This window comes from Garra rufa, chromosome 13, assembly GCF_049309525.1.
Source record: "Garra rufa chromosome 13, GarRuf1.0, whole genome shotgun sequence".
In the NCBI taxonomy this organism is placed as follows: Eukaryota; Metazoa; Chordata; class Actinopteri; order Cypriniformes; family Cyprinidae; genus Garra; species Garra rufa.
This window is the reverse complement of record NC_133373.1, coordinates 37,284,854-37,306,799: the sequence shown is the minus strand read 5'-3', so window position 1 is coordinate 37,306,799 and position 21,946 is coordinate 37,284,854. Positions and strand designations below refer to the sequence as shown.

At 34.9% G+C, this 21,946-nt stretch overlaps 2 protein-coding genes across 2 annotated transcripts; one reads left to right on the top strand and one right to left on the bottom strand.

Moving 5' to 3' along the window:
• Positions 1-7,879: 7,879 nt before the first annotated feature.
• nkx2.2b (NK2 homeobox 2b) lies at positions 7,880-8,944 on the bottom strand. Its single transcript, XM_073852708.1, has 2 exons — positions 8,806-8,944; positions 7,880-8,406 (listed from the first exon to the last, which is right to left on the bottom strand). Exons 1-2 carry the CDS (start codon positions 8,942-8,944, stop codon positions 7,880-7,882), a joined length of 666 nt encoding a protein of 221 aa, XP_073708809.1.
• A 6,948-nt stretch (positions 8,945-15,892) lies between these two features.
• Positions 15,893-20,288, top strand: pax1b (paired box 1b). The gene is made up of 5 exons (XM_073816815.1): positions 15,893-16,070; positions 17,158-17,763; positions 18,315-18,448; positions 18,961-19,162; positions 19,836-20,288. Exons 1-5 carry the CDS (start codon positions 16,061-16,063, stop codon positions 19,910-19,912), a joined length of 1,029 nt encoding a protein of 342 aa, XP_073672916.1. The 5' UTR covers positions 15,893-16,060; the 3' UTR covers positions 19,913-20,288.
• Positions 20,289-21,946: the final 1,658 nt, after the last annotated feature.

The following is a 21,946-nucleotide window of genomic DNA, read 5'->3' as shown; positions in this document are numbered from 1 at the left end:
CGAAATGAAAGCTCACAAATATACCAGGTAATCAGTCATGTGCTAGTTCATAGCTTTATGATTAAATAAGAAATGTTTTGCGCCAAAACACAAAATAAAGTGTGTTTTACGGATCAGAACTTTGTGTATTCGAATTCGTTCATTTAAATATGATCTTCTGTTTTTGTTTGATAAGGTCTTAGCGTCGCGCGTTTTGTGATTCAAATTAGTCAATGTGGAAGAGGATTGAGCTTTGACGATTGTACCTCAACGTTTTTAACGAACGAATGTTTATTTGGCCATGTAATCTACATATTAAGCATGCACGATAAAACAAATTGGAAGCAAATAGAATAGGCCTATGTTTTATATATTCGACCACAACCGTGAGAACGCAAAATAAAACTTGTTTAAAACACCAACGCAAATACAAATTCTGAAACAGTTGCGTTACATCCATATTATGTCACGAAACATTTGGAAAGGTCAATGATGTTAATAAATCACACGGGTTATCTACATTTTTAAACATCCAGACCTGGAAGGACTTTTAGGTGCGTTTGATGTGAGAGAAAAACTGGATTTGTGCGATTTTAGCAGACCTTCCAGTTCCAAACCAAAAAAGAACGCTTTTAATTGCATGCGTAAAAACTACGACGAGAAGAAACAAACTCACATGAATTTATTGCCTATGTTAGTGCTCTATTATTTTTGTTTGTAGTTTATAGTTATGTTTTTGTTAGCTTTAGTATTATAAATCATATAAACCATGACTATTTTGTTTATTTTCTTTGCGTTATTACATTATAAATCGGTGATTGAATATTTGTGACTGAGAGGTCCAAATCGTAAAGCAGAAAACAACTTTTCTTAGTTTAATCCCCTTCATTTTGTCCTCCAAAGGCTTGTGCACGGTGAAATCTCCAGGTGTACATGTGGCACCGTGGCGCTCTTGAGGACGCATTCCAGCCTGTGATGAGGTGAAAGGTCCAACGCAAGTGACAGAGCACTTAAACAGCCTTTCTTCTGCTGCCTCCCGCAATTAATGTTATTGAAGGATTGAAATGATGCTAATAGTTAGGCAGAAAGCCTCTGGCAGTGTGGAAGCGCATCCATCTACCCAGTTTGCCAGTGCATTTTAATAATCGCGTTTATAAAAATGTGTAAGTTCAGGAGAATTCCCTGCAGTGATTTCAAACGAGGTAAGGTCAGAATGAATGATAATAAAATCATTAGCCTTTGGAATCGTTTTAATGCCTCTGCATATTTCTTTATGAGCTCCGCGAACAGATTTGTATGTAGAAATAAATACTTGAAGTGAGTAGCAGACCTATAATTCGGTGCTTAGACTCGATTTTGGATTTAAGACAAAATATTGTACGTTATGTCATCATTACTTAAATCTTCTACTATTTGACTTGAAGTGATGGAGAAAATATGCCTTTTATCTTATTCCTTCCTGGCATTTTGGGAAGAAGAGGCCATTTGAAAGTTTTCGATAAAAACCCGTTCTGATTATTTTTTAAAGAAAGGTTTCGTTTTATTGACTTTGTGGCTAATAAAACTACAAAGGTTGTTAGTCCACATTAAATGTAAGCTATTTGGTGCTTATCTTTACAAAAACTAGGCTTAAAAAAATGTTATGTTTAGAAAGTTATATACAGGATTTCACCACCAGATCAGCTGCTGTAATATTACACAGTTCTTTATCGATTAAGTTTTTTTTATATAGCTACAAATTTAGCTGTTTAATGTGTAATATGTAATATAAAACATGCCATAAACTCATATGTGACTTTGGACCACAAAACACGGGTATATTTGTAGCAATAGCCAAAATTGGATGGGTCAAAATGGTCAATTTTTCTTTTATGCCAAAAATCATTAGAATATTAAGTAAAGCTCATGTTCCATGTAAATTTCCCACCGCAAACATATATATATATATATATATATATATATACTTAATTGTTGACTATTAATATCCATTGCTAAGAACTTAATTTAGACAACTTTAAAGGCGATCGTCTCAATATTTGTATTTTTTTTTATTATTAATTTTTTTCACCCTCAGATTCCAGATTTTTAAATAGTTGTATCTCGGCCAAATATTGTCCTAACAAACCATACATCATTGGAAAGCTTTTTTATTCAGCTTTCAGATTTCGAAAAAAGAAAAAATAATTGACCCTTATGATTACAGGCTAATAATACTATAGGCTATAATATATACAAATTACATAACGCTTTACAAATAAAGTTTAATATAATCAACAAACAAATCATCTCCCTTGTACCGGTGCTTTAGAATATCTCGAATGTTAAAATCCACTGTGAAAAAATACCTGTTTCAGGTAGAAAACGAACATCCGTGTTAAATACAAACAACGTCTTCTTATTATTAAAAGACGATGCATTTTTATTTTATTCAGTGTCAACAAAATCATAATTATGCTCATGAATCAAATAACACATAGTTTGACGTTTTTGATTCATTAAAGCTTTCAGTCTCGAAAAATGTGATCGTTGCCTGTTTTGATTTAAGCTTCTAACGTGAATTAGAAGCTGACATTTCATGAAACATTAACATTTAAAAAAATTTAAAAACCATTTCGACATTTTCCAGGATTTTATATAAAAGAAAGATTTACTGATTTAAATATATTATTGCATGGATAAAGAATCTGTGATTGTGGTGAATAATTTATATGTGGTAAGTGTGATATGTGATAATTATGTTGTTGTTTTTTTACTTAGCTTCCATTGTATTTCTCTCTTATAATATGTCTCACAAGTTAAATAATTGATGTCAAAATTGTACTATAAGATTGTTGTGCTATAAATATAGATAGATAGATAGATAGATAGATAGATAGATAGATAGATAGATAGATAGATAGATAGATAGATAGATAGATAAATAGATAGATAGATAGATAGACGAATAGATAGATAGATAGATGATAGATAGATAGATAGATAGATAGATAGATAGATAGATAGATAGATAGATAGATAGATAGATAAATAGATAGATAGATAGATAGATAGATAGATAGATAGATAGATAGATAGATAGATAGATAGATAGATAGATAGATAGATATTATATAGATCGTTTACAAATTAATCTAAGCAAACATTTCTTCCCTGTCCAAATATATCCGAAACAAAACGCAGAGGGTTTTTAGGCCATGTTCTCTGTTGAATTCACGTCTGACCTCTAATCTCCTCCCCCTCTTCAGCTGAGCTTGCCATCGGTTCTTTCTCACATAGGCTACCTACCCACCTTCTCTCCCTCTCTTTGTCCTTCCTCTTCCCCCTTACCTAAAGCAGCAAATCTCTCATGCTCTCTCTCTCTTTCTCTCTGTCGGGTTTAAATGAGATGAGCAGTAGGCCAGGCAGCTGAGCTCCTGCAGCATTTGAAGAGGCGACCCACTCTGCCCACTTTAAAGACTCGGTTCAGACCACCTGGCATCCCCACAGCTGACCCACATCACCCCATCAAACCAGTTCCTAGAGGATTTTATATATATATATATATATATATATATATATATGTGTGTGTGTGTGTGTGTGTGTGTGTGTGTGTGTGTGTGTGTGTGTGTGTGTGTGTGTGTGAAAAATGAATATAGAAGTCTATAGTGTGTCCTCATTTTGATTAGCTAACAGTTCATGCTTTGGCAATATTGTATAATGAAATTTAGGCTACATTGAAATAGAGAATACAGTGCATTTGTGCGTCACGTTGTTTTTCTGCAGCAAATGCTTTTTTTAATTTTTTTAAATAAAGCCTATTTATGCATCTGTGTCAACACTCCACTGCAATGAAGGATGTCAGGACGAAGTGACATTTGCTTCTTCCTTGATTTTTGCTGAAGTAAGCAGATGTTTTGTGAAGATGTTTGTCTACAGAAGAGCCCTCGAGAAAGCTTAGAGCACTCAGGTACATCCACGCACAACCAAATGACATCTGACTTTACGTGGAGACGTTCAGGTTCAGCAAACACAACCACACAAAAAGAAGTTCTGGATCAGCAAAATCACCACATCTCTCCCACAGCCATCACTTCAAAACACTTGACTCAGAAAGAGGCACTGGCCAAAAACATCTCATGCGAGATCTGAATTAAATGTCAGAGTTTGAATGAGGAGATGTTCAGGAGATGACCATAAAGTCATCCCTGCTGAAAAAAACAGCTAATACCAGCCTAGGCTGGTTGGCTGGTCTTAGCTGGTTTAAGCTGGAAGTGGCTGGTTTTAGCTGGTCTCCCAGGCTGGTCAGGCTGGTTTTAGCTGGTGGTTTCCCAGCCTGACCAGCTAAGACCAGCCTGGCCAGGCTGGAAAAGTGCACAAAACCCCTCTAAAACCAGCCTGCCTTCCAGCTATGACCAGCTAAAACCAGGCTGGTTGACCAGCTAAAACCAGCCGACCAGCCTAGGTTGGTTTTAGCTGTTTTTTTTTCACCAGGGATAAAATCAAAATTAAGATTGCAAAATTATTTTTTTTAATAACAACACAATAGAAAAACGATTTTTGGTTTCCCAAAACTTTTTTCTTAGTGAGGCCTTCTGTACATTGGAAAGGTTCCATGATGGAACCATTGATGCCAATAAAGAACCTTCATGTTTAACATTGTAGCTTTTATAGGTAGGCCTACTGAACCATGTGATTAAACAGCAACTAAAGCCTGGAATACACTACGCGATTTTTACAGTCTGGGGAAGTTGAGGCTAGTTGCTGAAAGTCAGAGCGAGTTTGCAGATTTGATGGTCACAGACTCCTATTTTTTAGCTTCAGATTTTGATTATATCCAGTCGGAGGATATCAAACATGTTTGATATTTTCAGCTGATTTTAGAACGCATATTGTTTTCATTTGATATGCGTCTCCTAGCAACAAGGCGCATGTTTCTGCATGAGTTTGTTGTGATCGGAACAACTTCAAAGTCTGCGAGTGTATAATCCTCAATCGTGTAGTGTATGATGGCCAGTTTTTCTCTGTCACTGTTTACAAAGTCTGTAAGTGTATGATGAATATTGTTTTAAAAATCTGTTCAGAATTTAAAAGTCGTGTAGTGTATTCCAGCCTTAACATGATCAGTTTTAGGACAGAATAATGTCTTTTACACACCTGAACGGCGTTAAAGCGATTAAAAGTGATTTAATCCTTCAAAGCGTGCATTTGCACATGTCTCTTCTCCGTCTAGGATCACCATGAACAGAAAACCGATGATGTACTTGTTTTGGAATGTCGCCACCTCCAGGCCAAAGAAAATAGAACGTTTAGAATGTTCAGGGTTCCATTTACTTTATAACTTTACAATTTATAGAATGTTTAAAGTAGATACAAAAATGTATCTCTTTTGGAACGGAATTAAAAAAAAAACAGTTTGCTTAATTTTTTTTTTTTTTTTTTTTTTTTCAAGTTTTGTGACGCTCGGGCGTCACCGTGACGTCATATCCTTCCCATAATTCTAAAATATTGAACTCTGTTAAATAAAAACAAAAGTAAATGAGGAAAACAATGGACAGTTGTTCATGGTGGCAGATGAAAATGTTCAAGATGAAAAAAAACCTCCATGGTTTTCGTGAAGAGATCAACTGAGACAAGGTCAGTTCTATGGGATATCATTAGGTGGCAACTTTAAAATTGGAGTAGGCCTACTTGAAGATTTAAATTAAAAAAATAATTTCTAAAGGTCATCATTGAATTCAGCTTTATATGACTTTACTTAAAGCTGTACAGTTAAAGATGCATTTAATGCCATCACATCTTTTAATTAACTTAATTATCTTTGATTATCTATTTGATTATCTTTATTTTAAATACGCTTGTCTATTTCGTAATTTTTTACTACAGAACAGCAACTTTGATCTTTTTATTACCAGTCCACTATCACTTCTGCAGCTGAAATGTCCACATGTGGACTACTTAGTGGATTCCTCTTTTAATTTGTGCTGGGTTGTAATTTTATTCTGCTTTTAGCTGTAAGATCATCTTTTGAAAGCTTTGAATGATGGATTGGATTCTACGATTAGGCTACAATAAGTTATGTGAGAAGTAACCTAGGACTAGTTGTTGTTTACATTTCTGTTGGCAAAATGCACTTATTTTGGCATCTTAAGATCTTTTCACTTTTATGGGTAAATGTAATTTTTGGCTTTACTATCTTGAACATGAGGAACAGTACTTGTACTTAATTAATTTACTTATTATATTGACCAAATTTACCATTCATTAGTGTAAATGTACTACTAAATTTTTTTTTATGGTTTTGTTGACTGAAATATGTATTTATATTGACAGTATCGGAGACTCTGTGAATAAGAAAGCTGTAAGAACTTTGAAAGTGTGTGAATTTTACAATATATTTATTTGATTTTATATATACATACATGTGCATATATGTATATCTTGTATTTTTGTTTTGGCGTTTTATACTTTCCTCTTCCTGGCAAATGTTTTGTTTGTTGTAATTTGTCTTTCTATCTTTTCTTTTCTTATTTTTAATGTTGTTTCTTGATAACATGCTGTATGTTATTGTTCTTTCAATTTAAAAAAAGCATTTAGCAAAAACTAATCTGGTTTGGGGAAAAACTGAGTCACAAACAGATGCTGTGTTGTTTGTTTGTGCGACCTCATTACAATCTCTAGAGCCAAAAATAACTGCAAACCAGTGTCTAGTTTAAGCCCTTATAAAATACAATGCTTCCACCTAGTGGTCATTGAGGAGAATGCAGTGGGCGTCGTATTAGGCACATTCACCAACTTGGCTTCTTAGGTTAAAATTACGGTATCTTTTCTTTATCTGATTATTTTTTATTCATTTACTTTTTTATTTAAGTAGTTTTTTGCTATTATGTGGCTCAATAAAGTTAGGATTTCACTAGTCCTACTCAGCAAAAATGAAACCAGTGCCACCGAAAGTGTTTAAAAAATAGACCTAAGACAAAACAAAACTGGCCCATAGTACATTTCACGTTTTTTTAAAATCTGTAGCATTTGATATTTTTTTTAAATCTGATTGATTTGAAGGAAGTCTGAGTATTTTCTACTGATTATCTCATTTGTTTAGCAGGCCTATAGATTTAGACGCTTTTGTTGCTGTCCGAGTGTATGTGAAGCGGACTAAATCCGCTCTGAAAACAGAAAGTCCAGAAAAACATGTGAAACAACTTTTTTTTTATGTGGTTAGAAAAAAGGTAACTTTGTAAGGAAGTAAGCCTATTATCTTAATTAAAAAAAAGTTCATTTTGACTCGTAAGGCGACGGACAGATAAGTTACACAAACATTTTATTTGAATAGTTACGGTACATTAATTGTTGTAGCATTTTTATACGATTCAATAATTAAGAATGACTTTTAAAACATTTTAAATTATTATTTTTTGTTTGCAAACAAACTGTAGCCGAAGAAAAAGCAGATTTAATCACAAAATAATTAAACACTCATTCATTTTGCGTGATTTTCAGGAAATAAGTGTTTATTACAGGTTAGTCAGAATAATTAAGTTCATTATACAAATAAAACAAGAAACAATAGATAAAAATAAGCTCTGAAACCGAAACTAATTAATTTCTTAAACGTTATCAAATTGTCAGTAACCTACTGTACTTACTGTCGTAATCTTGCTACATTTGAACAAAAAGTGACATATTTGACCGCTGAAGAGGCCTATGAATGAAATTTCCTCATTAATACACTGCAAAAAGCATAAATATATCTACAAACAACACTTTTACGACATGGTTTTGTCCCGAGGTGTAAGCAGTTTTATCGAAAATAAAATTAACCAACACAGAAAAACATGAACACTTTAAAAAGATATTTCCACATTGTAGAAATATAATTACTGTAGCGAAATTTCCGCTGCGTAAAAACTCTCCATGAAGTTCTTTACCAGGACCAAGGCTGCATGCGGCCCATATGACTGACAGATGTCAGATGCGTCATGATGCTGGAGCACATATTATGACTGTGTTGAATTTGAGGAAGTTGCTTCATACTGAAAGCAGAAAATGGTGCCGCTCCTGGAAGACTAGCAGTGATGTCCTGAGGACTAAGAACATGACACGGTCTTCCGTCCCTCACCAGAACGGGAATGGAAACCCGCCGCGGAGAGAGCAGATACGGGTCCATTCCTTTCTCAGCTCGGGCTCGTTTCACTTTGTACCGATGGTTCTGGAACCAAATCTTCACTTGCGTTGGAGTCAAATGTAAGATTTTAGCAAGATGTTCTCTCTCAGGCGCGGATAAGTATCTCTGTTGCCTGAAGCGTCTCTCCAACTCAAACGTTTGAGTCTTTGAAAACAGGATTCGTCTTTTGCGCTTTTTCCCAGAGTCCTCTGAATTTTCTCTATCTCTGTTCTCAGACTCATCCGTGGACAGTTCTGGCGTTAAATCCTCTGGAGATGCTGATGCCACTGCTGAAAATAATTAAATGTCATTATTATTGCAAATAAATAACCGAAAATTACCTTAAAAATAAGGTTCCAAAATTTTCGCAGTTTATATATATATAATTCTTAAAAGAACCACATTTTTAAACTGTGAGGAACATTTTACTAATCTAACGATCTAAAGAGGCTTTATGTTCCATAGTTGTTTAAATGTCTTTATAAAACCATCGTTAAGTAACTTTTATTTTTAAGAGAGTATTTGCGTAAATGCGTAAAACCCATTATCATGATGAAAGCATTTCTTTGAATTCCGTAGAATTTGTTTAACTTTCTTTAGTTTATTTTGGTTCAAATAAAAAAAGTTTTTGTTAGATATTAAACTAGCAAAACACTAGTTTAAGTAATTACAACGCATAAACTTACGTGGATATTTGTGGCCACATGGAGATCCGAGCCAAAGCGCATCCTCAGTGTCTTCAGTCACCGATCCTTCATCGTTCGTGTCTGGAAGGTCTAAAATGTCGCGGACAGAGAATCCTGACTTTGAATTCTTCAGGGACATTTTCCAAACCAATATAATGTGAGAGTGAAATCTCTCCAAAAGCGCTCTGGTAAATTATAAAAAAAATGAAGATCCGCCGGATTGGATACTGCGCGCGCGCGCACACACACACACACACACACACACACACACACACACACAACACGGATTACAGATGCTCCTCGGATGCTACAGTGCTTGACCGAACCAATCCATTAGTCTGGTCCATTTAAGGTCGTAGATGAGTGTTGGACATGCGGAAAAACCTCCAAAAAGGCCTTGACGATCGAAGGCGGATCCCTGGAGTCAAGTGCTGCGGGTGTGAAATAGTGAGTTGAGCTTCTATCAGCGGAGCATCAGAAATGCATGAGTGGGATGAGGTGACACGACTAAAACACGGAAAAGGGGGGAGAGACACCACCCGAACTCATTTACATATCAGAAGCGTCCGTGGCGCAAATGGAAACCCTCCGTTATAATTATCTTTAAAACGCGCATTTTACATTTACAACGCGTGATTGGTCGGAAACACAGTGTGTTGTGGATGATGAGCCGTCTGCGTCGAAATGGGGTTGTTTAAAATGGCAAGTGCGCAAATTATGGAAACCGTTTGGGTCAATATTTTGCTTAGAGCTTAAGTCAAGTGCCAAATTCATCAAGCAAACCGACCCATATTTGACGACAAGTGCAGAATCCTGTTACTGGCCTCCTATATGCTGTATAGGTCATTGATACTTACTGTGATGCTTAAAAGCATTTCGTTAATGATGCATTCAGATGTTTGAAATTGATGGCGCAAAATCGACATACTTCACTGCATACTTGTTTTAGAAGGATCACAAACCAATGCATTTGTTTTAGTATTTTTTTTTAGACCGAACTGCATTACAATTACAATATTTTACAAATGATTTCAGCATTTGTTGCAGATTTTTATGGTTAAATTATTACTATTTTATTTTAAAAGTTACCTAGTGAGTAAATTTAGATTCATTGGGACATTTTTTGCGAGTTATCCCAATGGAAAAAAGTATCTACATTTACCTGAATTCACCCACTATTTTATTTGATTTGATTTCAAATTTCTCTTTTAAATCATTTTTTAAAAATTCCGCATTTTTCTTTCATTGGAACTTTATTTTTTAAGTGCATATAAAAACTTTTCTGTGCAAAAGAATAATTTGAGTACACGAGTTTATGGTTATCATTTTGATCAGATTTGTGCCTTGTAGGCGACTCTGAACGCCTTATTTATGTATTTCTTTAGTATTATTTCTATCATCTGAAATGATTTGGGTGTCTGTGGTTGTCTTTCTGACAGTATATGTGATGTGAATGTTCAGTGGGCTCTGCGTGCGTCATGGGTGGTCGGACTGTGCAAACACATCTACAAACCAACAGCTAAGCTCTGGACAATGGACCAATGAAAGGCTCCCTCTGGAAGTTTTTGTGCTAGATCAGGTTTTGCATTTATTTGGGGCGCAGAAATAATGGTTGATTGACGCCCTCGCACAATACACCCAAACTGGTAAAATAAAAGTGAGCGCGCTCCTTGTTGTCATGGCATTCAACTGGCCTCAATGAACGATTCCTTCATTCATTCATGTTTGGAGCTCTGACTGTCTCATAAAAACCAAATTAGACATTCATAGCGAAATATTTTGAGAGTTTTCTCCAGTGCGGTCCTAATGAATAATACAGCTGAGATTGAAAGCTTAATGCGTAATGTACACAGATCAAGCTCTCACGAAAACGACATGAAACAAATCTCAAGGATGTTTGAAAGGAAGTTTTAATTAGAAGAAATAATTGTCCTCTGAAATGCATGAGCGTTGAATAGCTGGATTCAATCTATTTATAAACGTTCTTTCACTGCGCACAGGTTGTGTTATTTATTGGAACGGATCGATCGTAGATATTGATCTGAGTGTATCCACTTGGGTTCTGCGTGAAAAAGCATTATTTGTGAATAACCTTGGAAGTGTACTCTTAAAAACGAGTGAGGTCCAAGTACGAAATACAAAAACCTGTGGCTAATTGAAAGAAAACAAGTTGATAAAAGATCTAATCTAATATTTGATATAAAAGGGAATAAATGTGCAATTTTGTAGGTTTTGGTTTTGTTTGTAAAATGCAAAGAAAATCCTCAAAAAGGGGAAATACCCTTGGTGTAAAGACGGTACACTCTGTAAAGGTTATATAAAGGTTCCAAAAGTGTGTTTATGCAGTGATGCCATTGAAGAACATTTTTTGTTCCACAAAGAACCTTTCAGTGAACAGTTCTTAAAAGAACCATTTTGAAGAACGTTTTAAAAATCTAAAGAAACTTTTTCTGCCTTTGAAAGGTTTCATGGATATCCATGGTTCTTCATGGAACCATCAATGCCAATAAAGAACCTTATGTTCTTTATATGCGATGACATTAACCAGCATTTTTTGGAAAAAGAAAATGCTCTTCGGGTCAAAATGACCGGTTGTTTTGTGTAAGAGCGCCATCTAGTGACATAGCAAAATTTCTGTAGCATTGCTTCAATATAGGTTTGAGAATTCATTGTTGGTCTGTTGGTTATACAGAAGGTTTACTATAGAACTAGATAACATAGAGAACAGAACATAAACTATTCTTCCATGGCATCAGACTGTAAATGTAAAATAATTTTAAGTTGTATGTGTAACTTATATGCAAGTACAGTATTGCATATCCAGCATGTTAAAAATAATTTTGATACTTTATCATTCAACATACTTTTATTATTTGTGCTATTGACAATATTCTAACGAATTTGTCTAGATGGTTGTCTTACTGTCCTAGTTTTCTTAATAGCATCAGTAAGACACTATTACAACTTGGGTTAAACAATGCAGTGATAATTGCAGTAATAGCTGTGTTATAATCAAATACATGCAACGTGACAGTAATGTTTATATCCCATCATGTAATTGTATTTGTTGTTTTTTAAGGCGAGACACATAGGTGAATAGGGTAAAAAAATTAACTAACAGTTATCACCTTACTTATCCAGTTAATTGATTACACTGATATTTGCAAACATTTATTCTATCACAAGTTTTCTAAAATGTTAGGTTTAAATATGCAAATGAGACATTATTTAATGAAATATGTTTCAAAATGTCAAAATGTTTCAAAATTCTTGTTTAATTTTTTTGACATATTAGAGTCAAAAGTTTTTACAGAGGGAATTTTGGAGTATCTCATTTCGTCACGCCATAATTCAGAAAAAACTTAGAACAGACAGGAAACTTTTTCTTACCATTTTTTGGACAATAAAATGTATAAAATCAAGTGAATCATATATGAACAAATCCCTCTGTAAAAACCTTCAGGATATAGACAGGAATGAAAGTGTAAAGTTTGGTGTGTGTAAGTGTTACTGAAGTGGAGATTTATGGCTCAGTGCAGAAGAAAAAACTCATTTTGAAAAAACGGCTTTTAAAAATATGCATTGTAATAGAAATCTATTGACACAAATAGATAAAGTGCTATAAAAGAAACACTTAGCAGTGTTTTTTGGATGTTTTCTTTCCACTACTCTGAAAAAAAAAACACTATATGAAAAACCAAAAAGCCCAAAATCTCAAACTTGTGTCAAAAAAAGTGTCTCCCCTTAAGTGATAAGAATATGGGCCTAATGCATGTTTTGTTTAGGTTTTCAACAAATTGACCAAATTTAGAATTTCTTAGTAGCTAGTTGCCATCCTACTTTGGCAGGCATTTTCTGTTTTGATACTTTTATGGAATGTAAGCTTTTTCTTTCTCATTGCCTCCCTCTTTTGGTGCAGTTTGGGATGTACAAACCACTAATGGGTTAATTTACATGGGTTGTGTTAATTAGGTGCTTCAAGTCACTGAGAGGCCTTTAAAGGCCTTCACTTTGCCTCTGATATTTAGAGGGAAATTGTGTTGTATGAGTTAATGAATGGCAGTAATGAAGAAGGAGTGTTTTGTTTATTGAACAAGTATTTATTAAAACTAAAAAGTTTTATTTTTTTATTAATATATATATATTTGTAATAAAAACATTAACAATGGTAGTATGCTTTATTGGCATGACAATTACTTTACATTCATATTCCTAAAGCATCTGCACACAATTAAAACACTGCAAATCTAAATAAAAACTAATAATAATGAGTGTAAAGAAAACAAATATTGACATCGAAAGATAAAAGAGGTTAATCTTTAAGAATAAAAATTAAAGGTAAAAAAAAAAACAATAAAAAAGGGTATAGCTAAAAAATAAAGTGAATGAAAATTTTAATAAAATACTTAAAGAGCAATACTTCAAAACTCAATAATAATAAATAAATCCCACCAACCAGTTTATATTGTTCTTTATACATGTCTTATACAACCATTGTTTTGTCCCTGTACTGATTCCACTTTTGCATTTTTATTCAATAAAATCTAAATTACAGTAGGATGCTAATTAGTGTTTGTGCTAAAGGGCAAACAAATACACCCAATAAAACTGTTATAAAGTATACACTACCAGTCAAAAGTTTTTAAACAGTAGGTTTGAAATATTTTGATTCTTTAAAATAACTGTTTGCTATTTTAATATTTTTTAAAATTCAATTTATTTCAATTTTTGGCATCATTACTCAAGTCTAACTCTGTGTCACATGATCCATCAGAAATCGTTCTATCAGCTTTTGTAACATTATACACTATACCAGGGGTTTTCAAACCTGTCCTGGAGCCTCCCCTGCCCTGCACATTTTGTATGTCTCCCTTATTAGGCACACCCAATTCAGGTCTTGCGGTCTCTACTAATGAGCTGATGATTTGAATCAGGTGTATTAGATGAGAGAGACAAGCAAAATGTGCAGGGCAGGGGAGGCTCCAGGACAGGTTTGAAAACCCCTGCACTATACCATTCAAAAGCTTGGAGTCAATCTCTTTTTTCTGGGGGGGGGGGGGGGAGATTTTGGGGGAAATTAATACTTTTATTTAGCAAGCATGCTTTAAGTTAATCAAGAAAGTGATGACTTCTTTAAAAAACATTAAAATCTCACTGTTCAAAAACATTTGACAGGTAGTGTGAATGGTGTTTTGGAGCAGATGCATTTCACTTGCTGCTTGTAATTCATAAATTTACCATAAGATGGCGGTGCTGTCATGCCTTTTATCTTAGAGTTGATTTCGTTAAGAAATTGAGACTATAAATTCCAACTGCGTTTGTGACAGCTCATACATCGTCACTTTTTAGTGTAAATAACATTTAAAACATCTTCGTTTCGTTAAACTGACTTTGATAACTAGGCTATATATGTAACCCGCTATTCAATTGTATTGTTTAGCTATTTGTTTTTTTTAAGTTTCAACATTCGTCCAAAAGCAACACAAGTCCAAAACAGTGGAAAAAGTGCAAAGAAGTTGTAATTGCAGGTTGTAATTTTGGAACCTAAAATGTTTTGATTTTCTCTTTCACTTTTAACATGCTTCGGCAACTAAAAAGTCTAACATTTTTGTAATTTTAGTGGGTATGCAAAACTGGGCTTGCGATAACAATTTGGAAATATAATTATATTTACAATTACATGTTACAATTCTATTTTAATTCAATATAAAATAGAATTTATTCTATGTACATTAAAACAATTAAATAGAATTTTAAATTTAAATCTAAATTAGAATTATAGAAATGTACTTTATATAATTATTAGTGGTGGGCATAGATTAATTTTTTTAATCTAGATTAATCTAGATTAAATCTTGAAATTAATCTAGATTAATCTAGATTAAAATGGCTAATTTGAATTCTTCTGAAGGCATTCAGAATATGTGTGCTACCCAAATAATGACTAAAAGTAAGTCTTTGAGAACGGGTTTCTCAAGCCAGGTGGCGCATTAGACCAGGCGCTCATCTCCTGTTTCCAAAATGCATTACAAACTGCTTGACAATCGCATTTACAACACAATTAACTATACAAACTTGTGTAACCAAGTACTTCTGCGCAAAAGGCTGTACGACGTGCGCGTTCCAGTAAAATATACAGGCGCGCGGGTATGGATAGCCTATCTGCGTGCATCTTCCAATAAACTGCGTTGCTTTTAGAAGCGTCAATTCAGTTGTTGCATATAGTTTAATGTCTTTATTTCGGGATTATCAAAGTAAATTATAACTCAAACTTGAGATTTTACTGGGGCACAGCAGATTTTCACTGGGGCACGTGCCCCAGTAAAAAGGGTCTAGCAACGCACGCACCTGCCCTGAAGCGGCTTCATAACTGCATCCATGTCTGCGCGTCTCATTTGATGTGGTAATTTCACAGAAGTTGAAGACTCGTTCTCGCCCCCTACATTGCAATTCAACTAGATATACGTCATCCGCGCTAAACTATCAAGGTGAAGGTCATCACAGCTTACGTAGTTTAGACCCAGCTCCCAACCCAACTTTGAGAATAGATTAACGGCGATATTTTTTTTATCGCGCGATATGAGTCTCACGTTAACGCAGCACGTTAACGCCGATAACGGCCCACCACTAATAATTATATATCATACTTTATATTTTATATAATCATACTTTTATTAAATTATACTGTTTCTAATTGGAGTGTCACATTGAGATCATCAGGATAATATAGTTCAGCGTTCTCTGCATATTTGAATAGGCCCTACATGGCTTTGTTTACATTAGCCTATAAAGTGTAGACTACCTTAAAAGATGAAACACTAGTAAAAAAAAAACATGCATTATTATTAGAGATACGTTTTAATATTCATCTCCAAATTTGAATATAGTAAAATACCACTGTTTTCAGTTTTTGCACTTCTAAAATGGCAGGAAAAGTACATTCTGAAGCTTCATATCCGTAATGGGGCAGATCATGAGGATCGGGCGGAGTCACTACCTGTCTAGTGTGATTGATGCTTGTGACGCGTCAAATTGAGCGCACGAGCCGGTCTGCTGGACGGACGGAGTTTCTCAAGAGGATCAAAGATTACTGTAAGAATCTGCTCAGTCCTAAATTCAGACACTCCAGCCGTAAAAAAGAAGGAGAGGGCAGTCCTTAACGGGAGACACGGGGAGACCTCTCCAATGCTGCACGGGACTCACAGCAGCACAGTTAAAGGTTAAAGGAGCACAACCACTGTAGGGAAATATCACGATGCAAATGGGTAAGTTCTTCTTGATCAGTTATACCTAATCAGAATGAAAATAAAATGCAGAAACGTTCTTTACTGGCATTGATGGTTCCATAAAGAATCGTCAGATTTCACAAAATGTTCTTTATAGTGATAAAAGCTTCTTTTGATTTTTAAAAAATGTTTTAATGTGCTATCGTTGCGCTGCGAATGGTACGATACATCTACAATGTTCAAATTTTGTATTTTGTATAAATATCGTCTTTGGATACTCACAGAGCATAAATGACACAAAACATATAGCCTATGACTTTTAAGCATCTAAATATTCGATTAATAGCTCAAAGATGAAAATCAAATACTTTGTTTTTAAGATCTACAATTTTTGTCTGCATTAGTCGCTATTTCTGTTCCCCGTTTCCCAATTGGTATTTTTAAAAGACGAACCGCCAGAAAAATACATTTCAAAGTAACCATTCAGTATATATAATTGTTCATAATAATATGTGACCCTGAACCACAAAACCAGTCTTAAGTAGCTCGGATATATTTGTAGCAATAGCCAAAATACATTGTATTTTTTTTAACAAAATGATCGATTTTAATGCCAAAAATCATTAGGATATTAAGTAAAGATCATGTTCCATGAAGTTATTTTGTGAATTTCCTGCCGTTAATATATCGAAACTTATTTTTTATGATTCGTAACAGGCCTATGCATTGCTAAGAACTTCATTTGGACAACTTTAAATTAGATTTTCTTAATATTTAGGTTTTTTGTTGCACCATCAGATTCTAGATTTTCAAATAGTTGTATCTCAGCCAATATTGTTCTAACAAACCACAATGGAAAGCTTATTTTTTTCAGCTTTCAGATGTATAAATCTCAACTTCCAAAAAAAATTAGCCTTATGACTGGTTTTGTGGTACAGGGTCACATATTGGTTATTTTTTTAAATTGTGGAGCATTTACTTTTGCTTGTATTATGTTGAGTGTTGATGATTTCGTTTACATAACAACCACAACAGTGCAAGAAAAAATGCATACTACTAAAATTTATGGTATAACTAAATTGCATTAGTAAGAATATGTTGAATATGCAGTGTTTGGTTCTTGTAGATCAGACGTACGGGGAGGTGAATCAGCTCGGCGGGGTGTTTGTCAATGGTCGGCCTCTTCCCAACGCGATCCGGATTCGGATCGTCGAACTGGCTCAACTCGGAATCAGGCCGTGCGACATAAGTCGACAGCTCCGGGTTTCTCACGGCTGTGTGAGCAAAATTCTGGCTAGATACAACGAGACTGGTTCCATTTTACCCGGTGCTATCGGTGGGAGTAAACCCCGGGTCACGACGCCAAACGTGGTGAAGAGCATACGGGATTATAAACAGGGCGATCCTGGAATATTCGCTTGGGAAATACGCGACAGACTGCTGGCCGACGGAGTGTGTGACAAATACAACGTTCCGTCCGTGAGCTCCATCAGTCGCATTTTAAGAAACAAGATTGGGAACCTGTCTCAGCCGAGTCAGTACGACAGCAAACCCTCTCCGCCGCAGATCTCCTATAATCCGGTGTATCCATACTCCTACCCGAACGCCATGTCCCCGACCGGCTCCAAACTGGGTAGTCCTCCGGCTGTGTCTGTTAGCCTGTCCCGAGCCTGGCCCTCCGTTCACACAGTCAGCAACATATTAGGAATACGGGCTTTCATGGACCCCGCAGGTAATCTGTGTAATCGATAGGCCTTCGTTATCCTTGCATAACCACTTGATGTCGGTTTTATGCGAAATTGAGAAGATGGATGAGGTGTTTATGGAATCTTTTATGTATCTGAATTGTCGGTTTTGTATTGCTATTGCTGTTTGGAGATTGAAAAGTTATTTTAGGATCTTCAGATCAGTGTTTAAAGCATGACTGCAGAAAATGAAACAAAAAGGTTTTCTTATGGCATCAGGCATCAGAGTGAGACTCTGCTGAGCAGAATTTGAGGCCTGCGTTTAAAACTAATTTAATTTAATAAACCAAAAATGCAAACGCTAGCAAAAGTCTGATAACGCATTTGTAGTGTTTTTATTACTAAATGTGACCAATGTTGTTTGCATGAGAAGAACGTCATTTTCAGACTGAGCCAATTTTATGTTCAGTTCTTTAGGCTACTTCAGATTAGAGTGCATCTTGAAATCATAGTCTTTTATTGTTATAATTGTTGTTGTTGTTCCTGTGCAGCAGCTGCAACTGTTTAAACGGGGTTTATTTTATTTATTTATTTACAGCTATTGCCGGTACAGAGAGTTACCAGCCGAAAATGGAGGACTGGACGGGCGTCAATCGACCTTCATTTCCTTCCGTTCACGGCGTCAACGGGATCGACAAATCTCCAATAGAAAGTGACATTAAGTACACCCAGGTGAAGTTTAATTCATTGGTTTATTAGTTTTAGAATATTCTTAATTTACGTGGTTAGATGTTTAATTTACGATTTTGTTCACAACCCCTTCTTAAAATTAAAGTTTAATGTTTTCTCAGAAGATCGATTTTTGGCTTCCCTTGAAACGTTTTTCTTAATATGAAGAACATAATAATTAAAAAAATATTTGTATACTTTTTGTGCATTAAAAAGTTTCGATGGATGTTAAAAGTTCTTCATGGAATCAGGTTTTTAAAAACAGTCCTTCATTTTTAAGAATGCGACAGATCCTAATTTATTTTTCTAAATGGTTTGGTCAAATTTGATCTTGTAAGTTTTATCGAGTAATATTGCTTTAATATTTAGATTTGTTAAAAAATATCACTGGTTTGTTGATCGAATGTTCTCATAACATGCTATAAGTTAACATACTTTTCTCCCTTTATAAATTAGTCTTTGCTGCTCGTTTTGGTGCAAATGGAAAAATCAAGTTTATTTTTTGTCATTTTTAGGGTTCATCAAATTTATCGGGATATGTTCCTGCGTGCGCGTACTCCGCCGCTAATCATCAGTACGGTGTTTACGGTGGACATGCCGGTAACTACGGGCACTGGCAGTCTCAGGGTGCGAGTCTCACCCATCCGAACACCGGAACCATGATACAGAGCCCTAACCTGCACAGCGCCATTTCCTTCAAAAACCCGGCCCGAGAAGGTGAGAATGGATTCTCATTTATATACATGAAACCTGAACGAACGGAATTAAAGCAAAAATAAAAAAATAGTAAAAATGCTTAGAAGAATATGTTAGCACCTTTCAATAAACACACATAGAAATTAGACATTTTAACCGAAAAAGAATATAAAGACGCTGCAGTAAAACAGTTTGTAAACTATAACTCATGCAGTTGGCTAATTATAATATTACTTAACTGTAAAGTATTGAAAAATAATTATTTTAGAATAATTACCAGTCTATATTATTAAGAAATCAATATGCATAAGTTTACGATAAAAAGCAATCGCTTATGGTGAAACGAATTCATAAACCATCATATTTGTTTATATTTTATTAAATATGTTCATGTATATAAATCTGATTTTGTGCAATGTAGTATTTAATATTGCATTTTATGTTATTTAGTTCATGTTTATTGCACTATTTCCTTGTGTTCCTCTGACGTCATTTTAGGCAAATTTTAATGAACTTTTATGACATTTGTGGCCTTCCATTGTACCACAGCTGCCAGCTTTTACTGAAAATGTACCCCCAAAAAGTACAGTGTAGGTCACAGTGACATTGCAAAGGAAGTATAGCCTTTACAAACAGCTGAATGGCTCATTTACATCTTGTTTGCTACATAAACACCCCTCTCTTTTGGCTCCAGCTGTAGAAAGAAAGAGTCCTCTGAGCAAACAGCAGCACGAGGGTCTGAGCGCCGTTCATGGACTCTCAGAGTCATAAGAACACAAAGACCACCGGAGAAAATGAACTTTCATCTGTTCATCCTTCATGTGCAGCTTCGGCAGTAAGTTTTGGATAAAACACACCTGAATGTTTCACACCGTTATGGAAACGTGGGATCTGAAGCTGTGGAGAAACCACAGAGGATTTCTGCAATATTTGCAGTAGACACTTTTTTTCTTGTTCTTTGGTGCAAATTAATTTTAGGGTCAGGCTGTTGTTATAAATGGGCTGCACTTTGTTTGAATATTTTCTTGTTAGCAAAACAACATTGTTAGAGGGGAAATGAAATTGCATTTTCGTGTCTGTATGATATTGAATGACCTGTTGAGTAATACACATATACGTCTATTTTTATAAATTCATTTCTGCTTAAATAAAGGCATGTCAAAAGTGAACTGTCTTTTGCGTATCATCAATTCAATGGATGGTTTCTGCTCAACAGCCACAGTCTAGATAACATGTTTACAAAGAGATTATGTGGGATTTAGCTGTCGATGTTTGTTCACATGACAGAAGATCTGCTCGGACAACCATAAAAATAAACAGACGATCCCATCAAACTGTTGCAACACGTGCGTTTATGTGACCTTAAATGTAAAAGTTTACCTACAATAAATTACTGGCAAAATATACATTGACTAAATTAATTAGTGAAAACAGTTTATTAAATTAGGCAAGTAACAAATATCATCTAAGATGCGTTATCTGACGAAGGAAACAAAGGAAATTAGAAGTAGTATAAAACAACTATTAGATAATAAAAGAAACTTTGAAAGAACTAACGGAGAACAAACGAAAATGTTACCATTTAACTACAAACGGGATATTTCCAGACTATTTTTTGCTTTTTTAAATGTTGAAATGGACGTAATGGTATGATTTCAGTAACATACATACGTTTCTAGTAGCCTACTTTTTAATGATTTAATTACTTTATTACTGCTAGCGCCCTAACTGAGACAGCTGTTCATTTACAATCGAGCTCATTCTCCATTGTACAATACACTGTCTAAAGAGAGCTAAGTTTAAAAATAATACCATTCCACTTTAGACTGCATTTAACGCTTCTTTAAATTATAAGTATGTTATAAAAGCTATATATATCAAAAACCGATAGGCTATTACTTACTTCACACTGACTCAGCAGCAGCTTCTTCTGTTGCCTGTCAGTCACTTGTCATCCGTTAAAATTTGAACCGTTTCCGCGGGAACCAGTTAAACCCAATGATTGGTTTTTGCTAAAAATAACACTGTGGTGTTTTAAAAATATCCCAAAGTTTTTGAAAATAATCCAACATAGTGACCCAATATGTGTAACCCATAGGTTGGGTTACAAAAAGTTTATAATTATACTAATTATAAAACAAGGACCAAAAATGAGGTTTTGAGTTTTAGCAATTTAGCTATTTTTTAAAACGTTTTAGCGATTACATTTTTAAAGAATGGCCTAGGGTATTTGGTGTTTACATTTCTGATAAATCGGCCGAATTCAACTCTTTAAAATCCACAAATATCTTTTTAGAATTATTTTGTGAAACTGTTTAAAGCACCTCAATGCTAGGCTACTAACTTTTTGGATGAAGTTATTGGTCGCACTGTAAAGTGTGTTGAACTTGAGAAACATCTGGTTTTACTTTTAGGAGAAGGCAAGCCTAAAGGGCCGTTTACACTAAGAACGATAGCTATAAAGATAACTATAAAGATAACTATAGTGGAGCCACACCAACCGATAAGTTTATTATTAGCGCGCATGCGCAGTTACGTTCCCGCCTTAAATGCCCTCAGTCAAAGCATTATGTATTTAGCTGTCAATGTTTTTAATCGTTTATCAGCTGGAAAAAAATCGTCTGAAAGTGATTCTAACTGTATCGTTCCCATGTGTGGTGGTGTGGACTCTGTTCTCATTGAATTAGAACGATCGAACCTTCGTTATTGCCCTTGGTGGGAGCAGGCCTTAAAGGGACAGTACCTCTCAAAATTAAAATTCTGTCATTATTTATTCACCATCAGGTTGTTCCGAACAAGTATGAG